Source organism: Asterias rubens, chromosome 10 (genome assembly GCF_902459465.1).
Source record: "Asterias rubens chromosome 10, eAstRub1.3, whole genome shotgun sequence".
Lineage (NCBI taxonomy): Eukaryota > Metazoa > Echinodermata > Asteroidea > Forcipulatida > Asteriidae > Asterias > Asterias rubens.
Window position 1 is genome coordinate 13,268,483 of NC_047071.1, and position 17,296 is coordinate 13,285,778.

At 38.6% G+C, this 17,296-nt stretch overlaps 2 protein-coding genes across 2 annotated transcripts in view; both read right to left on the reverse strand.

Annotated features, from left to right (window-relative positions):
* Positions 1-5,120, reverse strand: part of LOC117295815 (protein dead ringer homolog) — a 41,492-nt gene extending 36,372 nt beyond the window's left edge. Inside the window, exon 1 of the mRNA XM_033778577.1 lies at positions 4,897-5,120. Within this exon, the coding sequence (XP_033634468.1) occupies positions 4,897-4,974 (78 nt within the window). The 5' untranslated portion in view covers positions 4,975-5,120. The remainder of the gene's footprint in view (positions 1-4,896) is intronic.
* A 2,014-nt stretch (positions 5,121-7,134) lies between these two features.
* Positions 7,135-15,071, reverse strand: LOC117295765 (cholinesterase 2-like). The gene is made up of 8 exons (XM_033778505.1): positions 14,703-15,071; positions 12,723-12,882; positions 11,310-11,387; positions 10,736-10,854; positions 10,192-10,362; positions 9,057-9,673; positions 8,614-8,801; positions 7,135-8,408 (listed from the first exon to the last, which is right to left on the reverse strand). Exons 1-8 carry the CDS (start codon positions 15,066-15,068, stop codon positions 8,302-8,304), a joined length of 1,806 nt encoding a protein of 601 aa, XP_033634396.1. The 5' UTR covers positions 15,069-15,071; the 3' UTR covers positions 7,135-8,301.
* Positions 15,072-17,296: the final 2,225 nt, after the last annotated feature.

Consider the following 17,296-nt stretch of genomic DNA (forward strand, 5'->3'; position numbering starts at 1 on the left):
AAACATGAGGATTGTGCTTCTTTTGACAGATTCAAGAACAGTCATGGAATACCAATGGTGTCATTTCGGTACCTAAATGTAAAAGAGTGAAAAACACCACTCTTAACATTTCGAGCTGTCCCTCATATGGCTCTTCAGAGTGGAGGTTATTTCATTCTTTTAGAGGGTTTTCACTCCAGGACAGAGTGGAAAATCACTCAAAAAGATGCAAATTTCAATCTACAAGAGTGGAAGACCACTCAAAAAACAAATTTGTTTTCACTCTTTTACACTAAGAGAGTATGACCAGGGATTATATTATATAATACGATACAAAATAAGTTTAGTGAATTCCCCCCCCAAAAAAAAAAAAATAATCATTTGTTTTAGAAAACTTATAGCCTACCTAATGTTGTGTAATGCGTCCCCCCACCTCAACCACCACCCAAAACCATTTTGCAAGTTATACTCGTTAAAATTATTGGTGCAGCCCTTGTCATAAAGCTCTTTTATAAATCATCCAAGTGTTGACAAATGTTGCGAAACAAATTTGTGAATTTTGGGTTATTAATGAAAGACAAATATGACATTGAGAGAGTTCAGTGAAATGAAGTTCAATTCTAACAAATTGACAAAGGAGATGACACATAGTGTGCACTGAAAAGACAGTTGTATCGAAACTTTTTAAAAATGTGTCTGAGACTCGACTGTCACCAGTTGTACAGTCAAGGTGTCTGTGATAAAAGTGCACTGCACTGGGCACATTCGTTTGGTATGTGTCAAAGACCAGCCGCCGATTTCACAAAACCCTTCCTAACTTAAGACTAATCTTAGGACTTAGGACGAGTCCCAACCGTGCACTGTAGCATGCAGACCTTAAGATTGATCCTAAGTTAGGACGAGTTACTCGTCCTAACTCGAGATAAGACGAGTCCTAAACTCTTTGTGAAATCGACGGCTGTATTCTCACTTGGTACGTCCCACCATTTGCATAAAATAAAAAAAATCTCTGAACATTTTTATTCAATTGGTCATCGAAGTCACAAAAAATAATAAATAAAGGTCTGAAAACCAAACGCAAGCTCAATGTGTTTATATGCTGAAAGTTGTGCAATATATTTGTGTTATTAATTCTCTCCTGACTCACATAAGGCATTTAGCCCAGAATTATACAGCTTTGTTATTTCACGCCAAACATGAACACTGTCTGCTCTTAATTTGTCAGCTTTTTCTATTCCTGTATAAAATTGTGCATGTTTTTTTTCTCTATTAGTTATCTCCTGACGTAAAGCATTATAAGCCCAAATTTTCACAGTTTTTTTATTTCACACAAAAACATGAACACTGTCTGCCACTAAACTTATCAGCTCTATCCCATTCCTGTATAAAATTTTGAATAGTTTTTCTGTACTAATTTTCTCATGACCTAAAGCATTATAAGCCCAGATTTTCACAGTGTTCTTATTTCACACAAAACATGAACGCGTCTATAGCAATTCATGTATAGCGGTCATTAGAGTCAAGATAAATAAATGGGGGGGTCGTTTCACCGTATTTTTTTAAACATCTTGGACTCGATAGTTCAAACCGGCAATCGTTAATAAATAAAAGAGAAAAAGGTGCATTTTATAAGATTCTATCAACAAGAATAACCCAAGTAATTGGTTACCAATGTCTAGACCTTTTTCGTTGAGAACGCACATAAATATACGTGAAGTAAAAATTGCCCGCATTTTTTATTTCAAGCAATAGACAGTGAAATGAATAGCCACAACGCAATTACTTCACCAAAATCTGGTAAAAGTTATTAGTCAATATATGGCAGTTAATCCACAATCCACTTTATGCTAATTTATCCATTTTGTACCCAACATTAATTAACTTAAATCCATCAATTTTCTTTTATTGTGTAACTTCAACTAGCGAGATTAAATTCATACGTACAAATCATACAAGAAAACTAATTAATGTCTCTGTGGCTTTAGTCATGCCAGCAATCAATTAGCATTATATTAACAAAAAGTCACCAATTATAAAATGAGAGGTGAGATAAGCCTCTGCTAATTAAAAAAATATATATTTTAAAATAATTTACCTGATCACATAACGAACCATCATTGAGTAGGATTTGAAACTTTGCATGGTGGAAATACGATAAAAGTAAGGTTAGCGGTAACACCCTGTAAATGACTATCTCTAATGAGAGTTGAGGTGGTTCTGAAAAGAACCGTTGGTTTCAACATGGTTCTGCCTCCATGGTTTTAACGTGACGTTTCGATCAGTATGCTCTGATCGTCTTCAGGAGAAGGCTGGGCTTTATGCTGCTCGTCATCATTGCCAACCATTTTAGTTTCTGACGACGAAAATTATTTCAAACTTTTGGATGTGACAATCCACACAAAATAAAAGTTACGAAAAGCAATCGTACATTTTCTTTGTACTTTTGAGTAATGAGGTAAAAATAAAGTATTGCGAATAGAAACATAGTTAATAGTGCAATCTTGATGGGTTTCAACCACAACAAAATATGTGGGTAGGTACTCTTCAAAGAATTAAGAAAAATCTGTTAGCGCTAACTTGATCTCATTTTTGTATCAATGGAAAGGAACACATCACTAACGAAAGGATTTTGACAGATAAGTGAACGAATTCCCTTGGACAGCTGCAGAGCAAATTGCTACACAAAATGTCACAATCTACTACTCAAAAACTATTAGAATTCAGTGCGCACAGAACAAGCTTAAAGACTATAAGAGATGTTAAATTTGCATCGGGGATAAAGAATATATAAAATAAAATAAAACGTGTTTTACCCATACACCGATGTGTGTTAGCACTGTATACTCAGTACTTTCCCGAGTACTGTGAAACAAAAATATATCCCAGGCATGTTACTCGGGTGGGATTTGAACCCACGACCCTCGCAAAACTCGGTTTATAGACACTGGACACATTTGGTAACATTGTCAAAGACCAGTCATTTGGTAAAGATTTTCAAAGACCAGTCTTCTCACATGGTGAAATCTAAACATTTGCATAAAATAACAAACATTGTGATCATTTCAGCTCAATACAAACAGCCTACAGCCTAATGCTCTAACTATATGCTGTATAATAGCACCGATGGATTTGTAATAATAATAATAATATCGAAGTCTTATATAGCGCACGTATCTACCAAACAAGGTATTCAAGGCGCTGAGTATATACAAACTTTCAGAAAGATAGGTTATTGCAGTGGTGAATTCTGAGACCCAATTATTTAGCACCTTATAAGGGTTAACAAGGTGCTACGGCGCATTAAGCAGCCACAGTAGTTCAACTTCCGTTGAATTTGTACCTATGGTTGTAATATTGACCATCAATTATTCAAAATTATTACATTTTTGCAATTATAATTATTTATAAAAAAAAAAGGTCCCTCAAATAACATCTACAATTTGGGTTTTTATTAAGCGAACAAATCACTACAAAGTAATACATTACTGCGTCATTTTTTTTTCTTCACAATCTTAAGCCATCTTGTGGGACAGTTTTGACACCCTGCCTTGAAATTTGCATATTATGACCGACGTCGGTTTAATGCCGGCCCAATGGTGTGCAGCTGTTCTAAGATGTTCTATAGTGCAGCAACAAAACCACTATTGGCCCACTAGAGGTTTGCTACTATTTTGCCAAAACAAAGTGCCGCAAAAAAAAAAAAAAAAACAGTAGACAGATGTCAAAAAGTGAAACTTGCATTATCAGACGGAAATTCAACCAGCATTTTAAATCGTCAGTTTCGATTGATACAATAAAAATGCAAAAACATAAAATGATATCAATTAAAATGAAACTTAAATGAAATTAATTTTCAATAATAAAAGTACGTTACAATAAAGTGTAGTTGTCCATGATATAAAATCGAGAAATAAATGAAGAACACGGCATTAATGAATACACTCAAAAAAATTGCTTTTTAATACCAATAAAAATGTTAATGAGGTATACATTTTAGCGCAAAGTTAAAATTTTAAGTATATAGTATTCAGTTTATCAAAACGCCGATACCATCAGGTTCGATAACTTGAATGTCATTTTCTTTTTTAAAGACAGTGGACACTATTGGTAGATGTCAAAGACGAGTCTTCTCACTTGGTGTATCTCAACATACGCATAAAATAACATTTGAGCTCAATTGGTCGTCGAAGTTGCGAGATATGAATGAAATAAAAAAATACCCTTGTCACACGAAGTTGTGTGCTTTCAGATGCTTGATTTCGAGACCTCAAATTCTAAACTTGAGGTCTCGAAATCAAATTCATGGAAAATTACTTCTTTCTATGTCATTTCAGAGGGAGCCGTTTCTCACAATGTTTTATACTATCAACCCCATCCCCGTTACCAAGTGAGGTTTTATGCTGATAATTATTTTGAGTACTTACCAATAGTGTCCACTGTCGTTGAGTATCTATTCAAATCGTGGAGGTTTTCTACCACCACGCTCAAAAGATATTCTTCTGCTAATGGGGTTAACCTTAGTGAAAAGTGGAAATCTTTCCGTATTTTGATGAGGCTCTGCTTGCACTACGCCTGGGTTGCGTCTCAGTCATTATAGGGCTGAAAGTCAATTCGCGCAGCTTGCCAGCTTTAAAATAACTGTCAAGCTAAACAATTCATTCAAGCTTTTGATGAAAGTACAATCTACCGTAACACTAACAGTTACTTTTCCGAGACAGCATTCACACATAGATACACATGGCTTCAAAATCATACATACGGCCGTGCTTCAGCGCATATCTTTTGTGGTGGATTTCTTTTTTTCCCCCAACATCGTGAGACTCCAAAATAATTGGCGCACAGTAGCTATTAGAGTTTATTGTTAAGCTCTGCCTGTGCAGCAGAGCGACAGAGAACATTTTATTTTGGGGTACTTACCGGGAACATGCGTGCCTGTGTTGCGACTCCATTGCTCCGGCCCTGCTCAAGCACTTCTGCAGTTATACTTCTCTCCATTATTTTCACACGAAAACTTTTGACTTTCTTTGGAAGAATTCACGTGTCTGAAGAACTCGAACCCAGTGGGGTTGTAGCAGAGCGTGTGTGGAGTTTCCAACGGGTGAACTCTGCGGGCATGGATTGTCACACAACCACTCGCTGACTTTCACCTGGTCGCAATAATGCTTTTATATGCCGCGTGTGTCAGTTAATGTTGTGTTTATTACGCACACCGCGTAAGTATTGAAACAGCGCCACCTCCGCCCGTACTCCACCCGAGCTCAAAATCCGATCACCGGGGGGATTGAAGTCACTGACGTGAGAAGCAGTGGACAGTTTATCCCCAAAAATAAACAAACACTTCTCCACCAATCTCAATACATCTGCATTAATGTGGCACTTCCCTTGGCGAATAATCACTGGAATCTTCACGGCCCCTCCAGACCATGGACACCTTCTAAAACAGAGTCTCAGAAAATGATCCATGCCTTTAGAAGATTAGATTAGAATTACAAACCGGAATTTTGCTATGAACCACTTGTCACTATTTTGTTATAGACGGTCTAATTAACTTAATTGGCCAATGGGAGAGGATGAACCAAAGGGGCGCGGACGATACTGTGGAGGAGGGGGGGGGGAGACAAGTCCTAAGGCCAAATAAAACCAAACACATGTTTAGCGTCCCAATCCGCTTTCTTTCAGAGATGGCCTTTTTTTCTCTCTATTTTCTTTTCTTTTAATGAACAACAGTTTTTTGTTTTTTGTTTTTCTGGGGGGGTGTTTGTCATTAAAAAAAAAAACTTTAGCGATCTCATATTTGTTTAAAGACCGACCCGTTGTCTTTAAAAATGTGACGGGTGGCAATTTAAAAAAAAAATCATTTTACAAAGGCAGAACGTTAAACATGTTTTTAAATTTGTTGGGAATAATGGATTGAAGATGTGTATGGTTTGGTGGAGTGATGGGACGACTTGAAAGCAAAAGTGTGAAGCTTTTGGAGTGGTTGTCCCTGTTCCATGAATGGCAACTTCCTTTATCACCTTAGTAAATGGATTACTGGGTGGCTATAAAGGTGTCGATATACATCATTGGCTGTGGTGGGGAAGAGTACGTTCCCACTACCACAAGAGCCATTGGTTTAATCACGGGGTGCGGAAATGGTTCGTTCACAAGGAATATCCTCTATCAGGGTTCAATAAACACCACACAGACGTCATAGTGTAACTTTAATTTTTCTTTCTCTTTCAATTCCTGTTCATAAGCACCCTTATTCAAATATTAAAGGCACTGGACACTATTGATAATTACTCGTAATGATTGTTAGTATAAAACTTGCTTCAACGAGCATTGGAGAGCTGTTGATAGTATAAAACATTTCTGTAAAACGGCTCCCTCTGAAGTACCGTTGTTTTTGAGACAGAGGTAATTTCTCGCTCAAATATTAACAGGCTTAAAGCCTGAAACCATTTAATAAGGAATCTGAAAGCACACATTTTGTGCAACAAGGGTGTTTTTCCTTTTGTTATTCTCTTGCAACTTCGATGACCAGTCGAGGGAAAAATTACATTAATATTAACCATCAAAGCTGAACTCAGAATTAGCTGTTGAAATTGTTTGTACATGTACAACATTTGGAGAGCAACTCCCTTTAAATTTGTTTTAAGAGAGAGGGATTCAAAAACATGTCAATCATTTCACATTAATTTCTGTTCTCTTCGGAGAGGAATCCTTATTTTTAAAAGGAAGGGTATACTGTACCTATACCTTTTTGTAATTCGACTTAAAAAAAGAAATGATTACAGTAAAATTGTCCATGGTGAATCACACTGGAGACTACTGTTGACACCATGGTTGAAGTGACGTGTAGTTTTAAATAAAGGGGTAATTTTACACACACAAAATTGAATCTTGGAAAAGCATAAAATCCGCTATCAGGTACCTAAAAACGCACACTTCTATTCAACCGGATTGGTTTCTTCATTATTTTCTTGCAACTTCGCTGACCATTATTAACAAAATAATAATCACACATTGGATATTTTTTCAAATGCTGCGATACGCCAAGTGGAATAACTGGTTTTTGACTATCATAATAATAAGTATCTGCCTCAAACTGATATTCAAATTGTATATTTCTTATGTTATGGTTATTATAATAAAGCATAACGGCACAAGCCTCTAGCAGCGTGCTGTCTCAATGTAAAGATGAAATGAAACATAATACACTATGGGACGACTACATACAAAGCGACGGCGTTAACGTATTAAATAGAAAACAAAGCAATTACTATTTTCCCATAACGACCTTTTGTGTTCATCATGAGCAATAATGAGCTATGCCGTCTATTTATAACGACTGTACACCAAGCACACATTGCTCATTTTTTGAGGACTGTTTATAGCTCGACGGGCTTGTCCATGCAAACCACCGTATGTCTAATGTTCTTGGTCCCCACTTGTATGGCGCCCTCTTGTGATCTTTGTGTTGAGCACGGAGAAAATGAATTATTTCGCTCGGCCCACAGCGGCCAGTCTATCCAGGACCTGGATGGACTAATCAGCTTGCACAGATATCAAACCAATGAGCATTTGGTTAAAGCAAGGTGCTGGGGACGAGCAAAGTGAATTATTTGCCGAGATAATAATAAGTTATGCGGGGGGCCGCTGGTTATTGTATTAGTAGCCGATAAAAGGCGCAAACCTGACTGGCTCAACCCTTCTTCAAGCATGTTCGTTTTGTGATTATTATCGGCGCATAATATCAACAAAACAAATGCAGACCACTGGTTGGGCCAATCAACACAACTTGTTCAGTCTGACTTTAAGAATATTGTTGTATGGGTACCTTCCATAAACGAAATTATGTGTAAAACTGTAAAGCTAATAGGTTTCAGTAGAAGCAATGCCTACCAAAACTATTTCATTCCTCCATGGTCAGCGTATCTTACTCTTGACCTTGCAATTATTAGTCTCGATTCAGGACATTAATGGTGTTTTATCGTCTTCACATTTTCCCCTTTGTACGGTCAGCCTTTGCACGTAGAGCCTCGACACCTTCAACCAAACATTTTCACTAAGCACAATGCATACTGAAGTCGAGGCTCTATAGAGCGAATACTAAAAAATATTGATAAAAAAAATATTGAAATACTACTTCGTCCCCTCGAAATAATCGTGTTACCTCAAGGTTGAACAAAAATATTGTATGCTTTGGGTTGAAAAGGACTGGCCGTTTCAAAAACGATCGATACGGAGCTTTGGAAATGCCACCCGATTTGTTTTGTATCTAAAGTCAATGAGTCTAACGTCAACAAGTTAGTACTCCGTATTGGCTTGTGTTGTGAACTATTCTTCTGGGACCTCAGAACACTTGTCTTTTGTGCACGTCTCGCTGTCGGAGCTGCCGTCTTGGGTCCATCTTGAGCTGCTCTCTTTGCACTTCTTTGCATCCTCTGAAAAGAATCAAAGATAAATCAGAAGATAAATAAACTGTTCTAAACAGTTTTCCCACAATTCTAGAAAACAGCACATTGATTGTTTTTATCGTAAGATTTCATCAACTTTAACTCTAAGTTCCAAACGTTACTCGGGAAACTAATGCACTATGGAACCATTTTCAAAACTATTTACTATTGTATCTTGAAATACCCAACTTACCAGCTGTTTTGATAAGTTGAGGAACGAACTCGTTCCAAAAGCGACACTCCCGGGCCTTGATGCCACGCCCATTCAACATGTCTGGTGTCAGATCTTTGTACTCAAGTCCCTCCACGGTGAACAACGGCCACTCTGTCTTTATCTCTTCGACTGTGAGTTCAGCATCCAGAGAAGACAGGTTCGGATTGCTGAAAAAAGTTAATAGACAACATGAAATAAAGACGAGTTAACTATCAATAGGGGAGTAAGGAATGCTAAAGTGGCAGCAGACCTACCAGGTTTTTTTGTCATTGTTTACGTAGTTCTGAGCATGCGCACATTACTGGGAACAATTGAAGCACTGATACTTGTTATCTCGTTCAAATAATTGAAGGACTTCAAAAAAGAAAAGAAAATAATCAGCCATGTTTCAACTGCCAACTATATTGAAATTGCTAACTTACCCAGTCTTTGCCAAATTGGACCAGTATCTGATTGTTTGGATCGACATGCGAACTTCGTCTTCAGTGGTTTTGAAGTCGTCTGAAGGTACCAGTGGAAGACCGAAGACAAACGGTAAGTCTTCCCCGTGATTAGCTTTTGACCATGGTGGGCCAATCATTTTCGTAGTTGAGTCGTGGGTCATGAAATAGCGGTACACCTTACGCCCGGCTTGTGTGTAAGCCCTTGCCGTTTTGTCGGCGGGGCAGACGAACAAAGAATCACCGCCCATCTGCGAAAGTGCCTCCACGTAGTTGCAACTAGGTCCATCCGTGCAAGTTGGATCTGTGTATATCAACTTGACTGCATCTGTCACTATGGGCTCCATGCTAATCATCGATCCAAACACCGGATAGAGAGCATCGTATGTGGTGCTGTTGATAAACGGTGCCTCATCATCAGTATTGTTGGGAAAAATCATCATAAAGAACCCCATTCCTTCATCGGCATTTGAACCCATGATTGACACTGCATCGCCGATGGCGCCCTTTGCGTAAAGTTCAGCCGGTTTGCCCGGGAGAAAGTTACCGTCAACAACCGGCGTCAGCAAAATACTTTGAGTTCCGAACTCCTCAGCTAGCTGAAATCATATGAAAAAACGTATTTTGTTAAATTTAGGACAACTTTGACACAATGTTGGAGGTGAGACGTAAGATAGAACACCTTTGGGACGATGAAAGAAAGTGGATCATTGTTTTCACAGTTTCGAAAACAATGCATTTAAATCTGGAAAACAAGTCTGCCGCCTCCTAACGTCCTAGAAGTATGAGTAGTTCTCACCGTTTTTGAGGAAACCAACGTATCTGTACGGATATGCTACTTTCCCCGGGGAACTCCGTCAAACGGAGATTCAGTCCCATCGTGGGCTGTAGGGGGATGCTTCAAAAGAGGGCGCTATCAAAAGAAATGTGTACACAATTCGCCTTAAACATTATGGGGGACCGAATCTCTGGGGAGGGAGATGTGGGTATCAGAATCTCCTGTCACACCGTATCTGAATTGAGATGGACTGCAAAAGGAACTTTGATCCCATGCGTGAATTTAAACAGTCAGGAACGTTGCCAAATTCCTGTATTATTCCACTTATAATAAACTTACCCCTTCTTGTTGGCTTTTAATGATGTAGTCAATATCCTCAACCTTCTGTAGACACTCCAGTAACTCTTCAGATGTGTCTCGCTCGCAGCCGAGTAGTTTGCCGAGAGCGAAGGCGACCTTCCGGGCCTTTGCAGCTTCAATAATTGCCCATGGGGAAAACACATCACCGCTCTTGATTGAAAAAAGGGGAAACAAAAGTAACGATAAAGACTATATAATTCCGTTACAATAAGGGAGGGGCAACCCCATGGTAGGAATGTTTTAAGAACGCTAGGTGGCAGCAGACTTACCAGATAAAAATCTCATAGTTTACGTATAGTTCTGAGTATGCTCACTGCCCAGAACAAACGATTTACCGGGTAAAGCCTGCTGCAACCTAGGTACGTCTGGAACCCTCCCCACCCCCACCCCCAGAAAAACCCCAATAACGGTTTTTGATGGCCGAACATCTTAAAAAGCCCAGAAAAAAACAAAAAAACAATAAGGTGTTCTAATCTTAAAATTCAAACTCCTCAAAAAAGCAATCGACCGTGTCGTCACCAACCTGCATGATGGCACCGCGGAACAACCCTGCACTTCCTGGGGACAACATTTGGAGATTCACGCTAGCAGATCCGGCACTCTCGCCAAAGATTGCAACTCGCTCAGGGTCACCTCCGAAAGCTTATTTTTCACATAACAAATGAAAGCAAAACAAAAATGCGACCATTGATTAGTTTGATTTAACATTGATGTAGGATTGAAACTTTCGAAGGGTTTCAAAACCAAACGAATACAGACCAATAGGGCCACCGTATACTCACTACCTTTCCAAGTGTTACTCATAATATCAGTAAATTTATCCACGAGTGGATCGAAATATGTATAAATAAATAAAAACTATCTAGTTATAAATCGATTGGCAAAACATTGAAACTAAACAAAGACACATTGACACATTGGAATTGCGTTACTGGTTGATCATCGCGAAGCAATGGAATCGTCAGAAGTTAACGCCAATGGGCATGTTTTAATAAGAACACATCATCAAAATTAAGAGCACAAGAAGTTGTTCGTCACTAGTAAAAATAAGTTGGTAAAATTACCACAAACGGCAAACGATTTTAATCATATATTACCTTGGATATTGTCTCTGACCCATTTTAGAGCGAGCTGTTGATCTAACAAACCAAAGTTACCAGGAATGACGTCATCATCTGAAAGAAACAATATCCTTATATATATTACATGTTTCTATTTGCTTTGTGTTTGCTTCCTGTTGATTTGGGCGTGACACATAGGACTGGGCCACCAGTGCGACCAGTGTCGTAGTCGTGACTATTAAATCATTAGTCGAGTCGCGACTACCGTTTTTCAACTGCTATAAATAATAGTCGCGACTAAACCAGTTTGGTGAACCAATATTGTGTCGCTCACCACTATTCATGACAACAAAATTTACTAAATGCAATCAGACATTTGTGACTAGTGTCGTTATCGCGACTATATAAAGTGCGACTAGTCGAGTCCCTCCGCCATCCCACATCCAACGTATCATTCTACACGCCACCAAAGCAGTAGCCTAGTTTTGGACCCTGCCAGGGGTTAAAGCCATTATACACTTTCGGTACAGAAAAAAAAATGTCACAGATTTACAAATAATTTACAGGGTTTACAGAAGGTAATGGTGAAAGACTTCTCTTGAAATAATTATTGTTCCATGAAACGCTTTACTTTTTGAGAAAACATTAAAACAATATAAATTCTCGTTAGCGAGAATTACGGATTTATTTTAAACACATGTCATGACACGGCGAAACGCGCGGAAACAAGAATAGGTTTTCCCGTTATTTTCTCCCGACTCCGATGACCGATTGAACATAAATTTTCACAGGTTTGTTATTTTGTACATAAGTTGTGATACACGAAGTGTACGACTTTGACAATACTGTTTACCGAAAGTGTACAATGGCTTTAAGGGTATTCAAATGGTGGTTCGCGAGATGATAAAGGGATGGGACACAATACTCAATAAAGGTTCTTATATCATGGCAACTCAAAGTTTCTATTAGCTTCATCAACGAAACTACAAATTGTTTAAGAGTAGAGACCTTCGTAGTTTGGTTCTTTTGTTATTTTGTGGGGAAAAAATCGTAATTATTTTCAAATAGGCCTAAAGCCTGGTTTTGCGAATGCGAAAGTGAAACGAATTTTGACGCCATTCGCAGCAAACATCTAAGAATTCGGCTGTGCTGAACTTCTGCGAAACATTTTCAGCGAAAAAATGTCGTTCATCGAGGTCATTAATTCGCTTTGCATAAAGCATTCACAGAAAAGTATGAACCGGTGTCCGAGGTAGTTTTTGTCCGCCGGAGATTTTGTCCCCATTATTGGAAATTAACTAGTGCCGGAAAGAGGATGAATCAAAAGAGGGCGCTATACATAGTTTGCGTATGGTATGTGGAATCTCCGGAGAAGTGACAGAATCTCTTGCAACACTTGGCTAAAATATTGTTCTTTTAATGCGCAACCCAAAGCTTCTTTTGGCTTACCCGTCGAAAGAAATCCCAGAGCTCCAAGTCGGTAGTTCATAGTGACAACAATGACGTCACCGATGACCGCTGTTGGTGTTGGGAGTAAATCCATGAAGGTCCCTTGACCAAATACGTAACCACCACCATGGATGAATACAAGAACACCTGCATCAGAAGGCTACATAATATTTGGGTATAATTTGGGGATTGTAACAGCATTGGGTGCACTATACTTGTTACAACCATAGAGCAAGGAACACAAATTCACACCTCGTCAATGAGAGACTTTTGGACGCTTGGTGGCAGCAGACTTACCGGGTAAAATTATTTGTGCTCGGTAATGTGGGCATGTTCAGATCTAAACAAACAATGGAAGTTTCAGGTAAGTCAACTGCCATCCAGAGTTTCAAAGTCTCACATTGACCTTATGTCCAATAAATGATGTTAGGAGTATAGACCTTTCTTTTGCAACGTCACAGCCCGAGTTTTTGCCAACCTAGATTGGAAAACTATGGAAAGCCAAAATGTGCAAATCAAGAAAAGATCAATATTTTTTGGTAACAATGAACCAAATTTGTTGATTTTGTTTAAATAAAACAACTAATTATGAGAGGTATTTTTTATGAAATTGAAAGTTCGCAGAAAATGTTGAATTTTGTTAAAACATCTGTTTTTACGATTTATTGATTTACTAACACTCGGCCGACCATGCCAACCAAGGCGGTTTGTTTATCAACAAAAGAAAGGTCTATTATGTAAAGAGTATCATCGAAACTGTGAACATTTTGATTATTATAGAAACCAGGGGCCGATCTCTCAACGAGTTAGGATCGATCTTAACTGTGTACCAATCCTGAAGGGACACGTTGCCTTGGATCGGGCGAGTTTGTCCATGAAAAGCGTTTGAAACAATTTGTTATGAAAAGCATATGGTTATAAAGATGTTTCAAAAGTAGAATTATAACGATGCACACAAATATTTCTCGAATTTTCACGGTTTTCCTTTTAGGTCGTGAACTAATAATACTGCACGTCCCACCCTCGAGTACTCGTCACCGATATGGGACGAACACCGACACCGAGGACATGATTTCCCAGATTGTGCTTAAAGGCAGTGGACACTATTGGTAATTACTCAAAATAATTATTAGCATAAAACCTTACTTGGTAACGAGTAATGGGGAGAGGTTGATAGTATAAAACATTGTGAGAAACAGCTCCCTCTCAAGTGACGCAGTTTTCGAGAAAGAAGTAATTTTCCACGAATTTGATTTCGAGACCTCAAATTTAGAACTTGAGGTCTCGAAATCAACCATCTAAACGCACACAATTTCGTGTGACAATAGTGTTTTTTCTGTTTATATTATCTCGCAACTTCTACGACCGATTGAGCTCAAAGTTTCACAGGTTTGTTGTTTCATGCATATGTTGAGATACACCAAGTGAGAAGACTTGTGTATGACATTTACCAAAAGTGTCCACTGTCTTTGAACAACCCAGCTCTACCTAAACGATGATAGAAAAGCAATTCCACTGGTTTGTGTTTCTTATATCCAAGTTCGCGATATGGCAACAACATAAGTTAAAGACACTGGACACTATTGGTGATTTTCAAAGACCAGTCTTCTCACTTGGTGTATCTCAAGGAGCCTATCTCAACATATGCATAACATTTCTGTGAAAATTTCAGCTCAATTGGTCGTCGATGTTGCGAGATAATAATGAAAGAAAAAACATCCTTGTCACACGAAGTTGTGTGCTTTCAGATGCTTGATTTCGAGACCTCAAAATCTAATTCTGAGGTCTCGAAATCAAATTCGTGAAACATAATTGCTTCTTTCTCGAAAACTATGTTACTTCAGAGGGAGCTGCTTCTCACAATGTTTTATACTATCAACCTGTCCCCCATTACTCGTTACCAAGTAAGGTTTTATGTTAACAATTATTTTGAGTAATTACCGATAGAGTCCACTGCCTTTAACACATAAGTTTACCTACCACTTGCTGCGGAACGAATACATCTAGCACGAGACAATCTTCAGCCAAGCTGCCATTTAATGACACTTTTCCTATGTTAACTTCTGACTGCGGACATGGGTTTCCCAGCTTCGTGGCTTGTAGCTCGCCACTCCACGACTTTGCTACCGGCGGTCTGAGTCGTAGCGTACCGACGGGCGGCTCGGCGTACGGTATACCGAGGTAGGCGTCTACGGCCCCGTGAAACTCCGGATGTCCCTCTGGACGGAATTGCATCGTTGTGCCCAAAATCCGACCCTGGCTCGTTGTAACGAAAGGATCGTCACCGAAGGCTCGTACGAAGCAACACGCTAGGAAGAGAACGCTGCTCAAATTCGCCTCCATCATGAATGTGTTGATCCGAATGGTCAAAGGAATGCAAAAAAAAGCCTGCAGTCGTAGTACTGACTAGTCGTTCCAGGCCCCTATTGTCACATTCAATAAATGCATTGTTAATTAACTCCATGGCTACATTACCCCCACGTTGATTTATCTAGCATATCAAGTTTACGTCATCGTCTATTTGTTAAGATTTTGTTTATTTTGTCGGATTAGCAAACCGTGAACGCCGCAAAGCTATAGAAACATCATATCGCGTAAAATTGCTTTTTTTTTTTGGACTTTGTCCAACACATTGTGTAACATCATGATGTTACCCGTTGGCTGACCGGTGGATATGTTTAGCACTGATTAATATTAACTTTGCAGAATGTTTCAGCGAAGGGTCTTTTCGGATGATTTTTTTTCAGCACTCTGAATTGTTCCCTAAATCGTAAATATCCACATTAGTAATGTTACTCACGCTTATATTTCCGTGGCGCGAATAATTAGCTGCACTAGTCGGGAGCAATACGTGAACGTGTACGTCAGATCATAGAGTAAGATTGTTAAAATGTCACATTTTTTTATCATAAGTGGATCGAGTTACTATCACGCCTGGGCCCAATTTCATAGAGCTGCTTAAGCACAAAATTTCGCTTAAGCAAAAAAATCCTTGCTTAGTAAAATCAGATTAACGGCCAAGACTCCACTCAATTGTAATGCTAAGTAAACAACAGCTTAATACTAGTCTTAAGCAATGTATATGGCAGGAAATTGTGGCCAGTAACATGTGTAATATAAGCGAGCTATTTTCGTGCTTAAGCAAATTTTTTGCTTAAGCAGCTCTATGAAATTGGCCCCAGGTATGTACGTGCAGACATACGTGGGCATAACATGGTCCCATAATGGTGACCTCACCAAGAAACAACGCATGTGATATGTGTCCCTCCATGGAGGAAGGAACCTCCAAGGCCACATGAAGGTTTGCCATACCTGGATTACAGATGATTACATAATGGTTTGCTTAAACAAACACAATATGCAAATAATTATACTAAAGGGGTGAAAAGCGTAAAACGAAATAGACGGGAACAGACTATAAAAAGGAACCAAAGGCTAGGGGAACAAAAGTTTTAAACGGGGAACAAAATATTAACGTTTTAATTACTATGAAAATGAATTGCAATAAAAACTTACGTGGTAAGAAGTACAGCAGCTTGGGGTAGTATAATGCATTATGAGAAACATTTCACTTTAAAGTAAGCGGTAATTGGACAATATATTACCCCCTTGTTTGTTTGTTTTTACGACTGCTTTGGATTAGACCCACTACATCCTAATGCAGTCAATTTTGCGTTACGGTCAAATACAAAAAGAAATGCCAGTTGATCGTCCCCTTCCTCATCCTTGTTTTTCTTTTACTTTTTACATTTTCTTTTCAAAAGGACAAATTTTGTGTGTATTTCTCATTCAACTTACTATTCCTTTAAGAACTTTAACTACATAAATAAGTGGTGACTTAAAACTGGAGAATTGGTGGTCCTATTGAATTAAAATGTTTGGCGGCAACCTTTGAAATAATTACAAATTGAAAATTAAAAAGGCCCTCGATCGCCATCCTCTTTTTGGCCAACCCGGACGATCAACTGGTATTTTTTGTTACTTGGCCTAAAGCAAACCATTGCGTCATATCCGATAATGGCAAACCTATTACGGTGGCCCTGAAAGGTTGACAAATGGGTAAATTGGGACACACAACTTGATATACTTACAGGCAGTGGACACTATTGGTAATTACTCAAAATAATTTTCAGCATAAACACTTACTTGGTGAAGAGTAATGGGGAGAGGTTGATGGTATTAAACATCGTGAGAAACGGCTCCCTCTGAAGTGCCATATTTTTCGAGAAATAATTGTAATTTTCCATGAATTTGATTTTGAGACCTAAGATTTAAAACTTGGTCTCGAAATCAACCATCTAAACGCTCACAACTTCGTGTGACAAGTGTTGTTATTTTTTTCTTTCATTATTATCTCGCAACTTCGATGACCGATTGAGCTCAAATTGTCACAGGTTTGTTATTTTATGCATATGTTGAGATACACCAAGAGAGAAGACAATTACCAATAGTGTCCACTGGCTTTAAAGTTTACTCGTGACACTGCCAAAATCACGATCAACATTAATTTCGTTAACATTTTTGATGAGGTGCACAAATTAAGAATATTTATATGTTTGGTGTTTCTTCTGGGC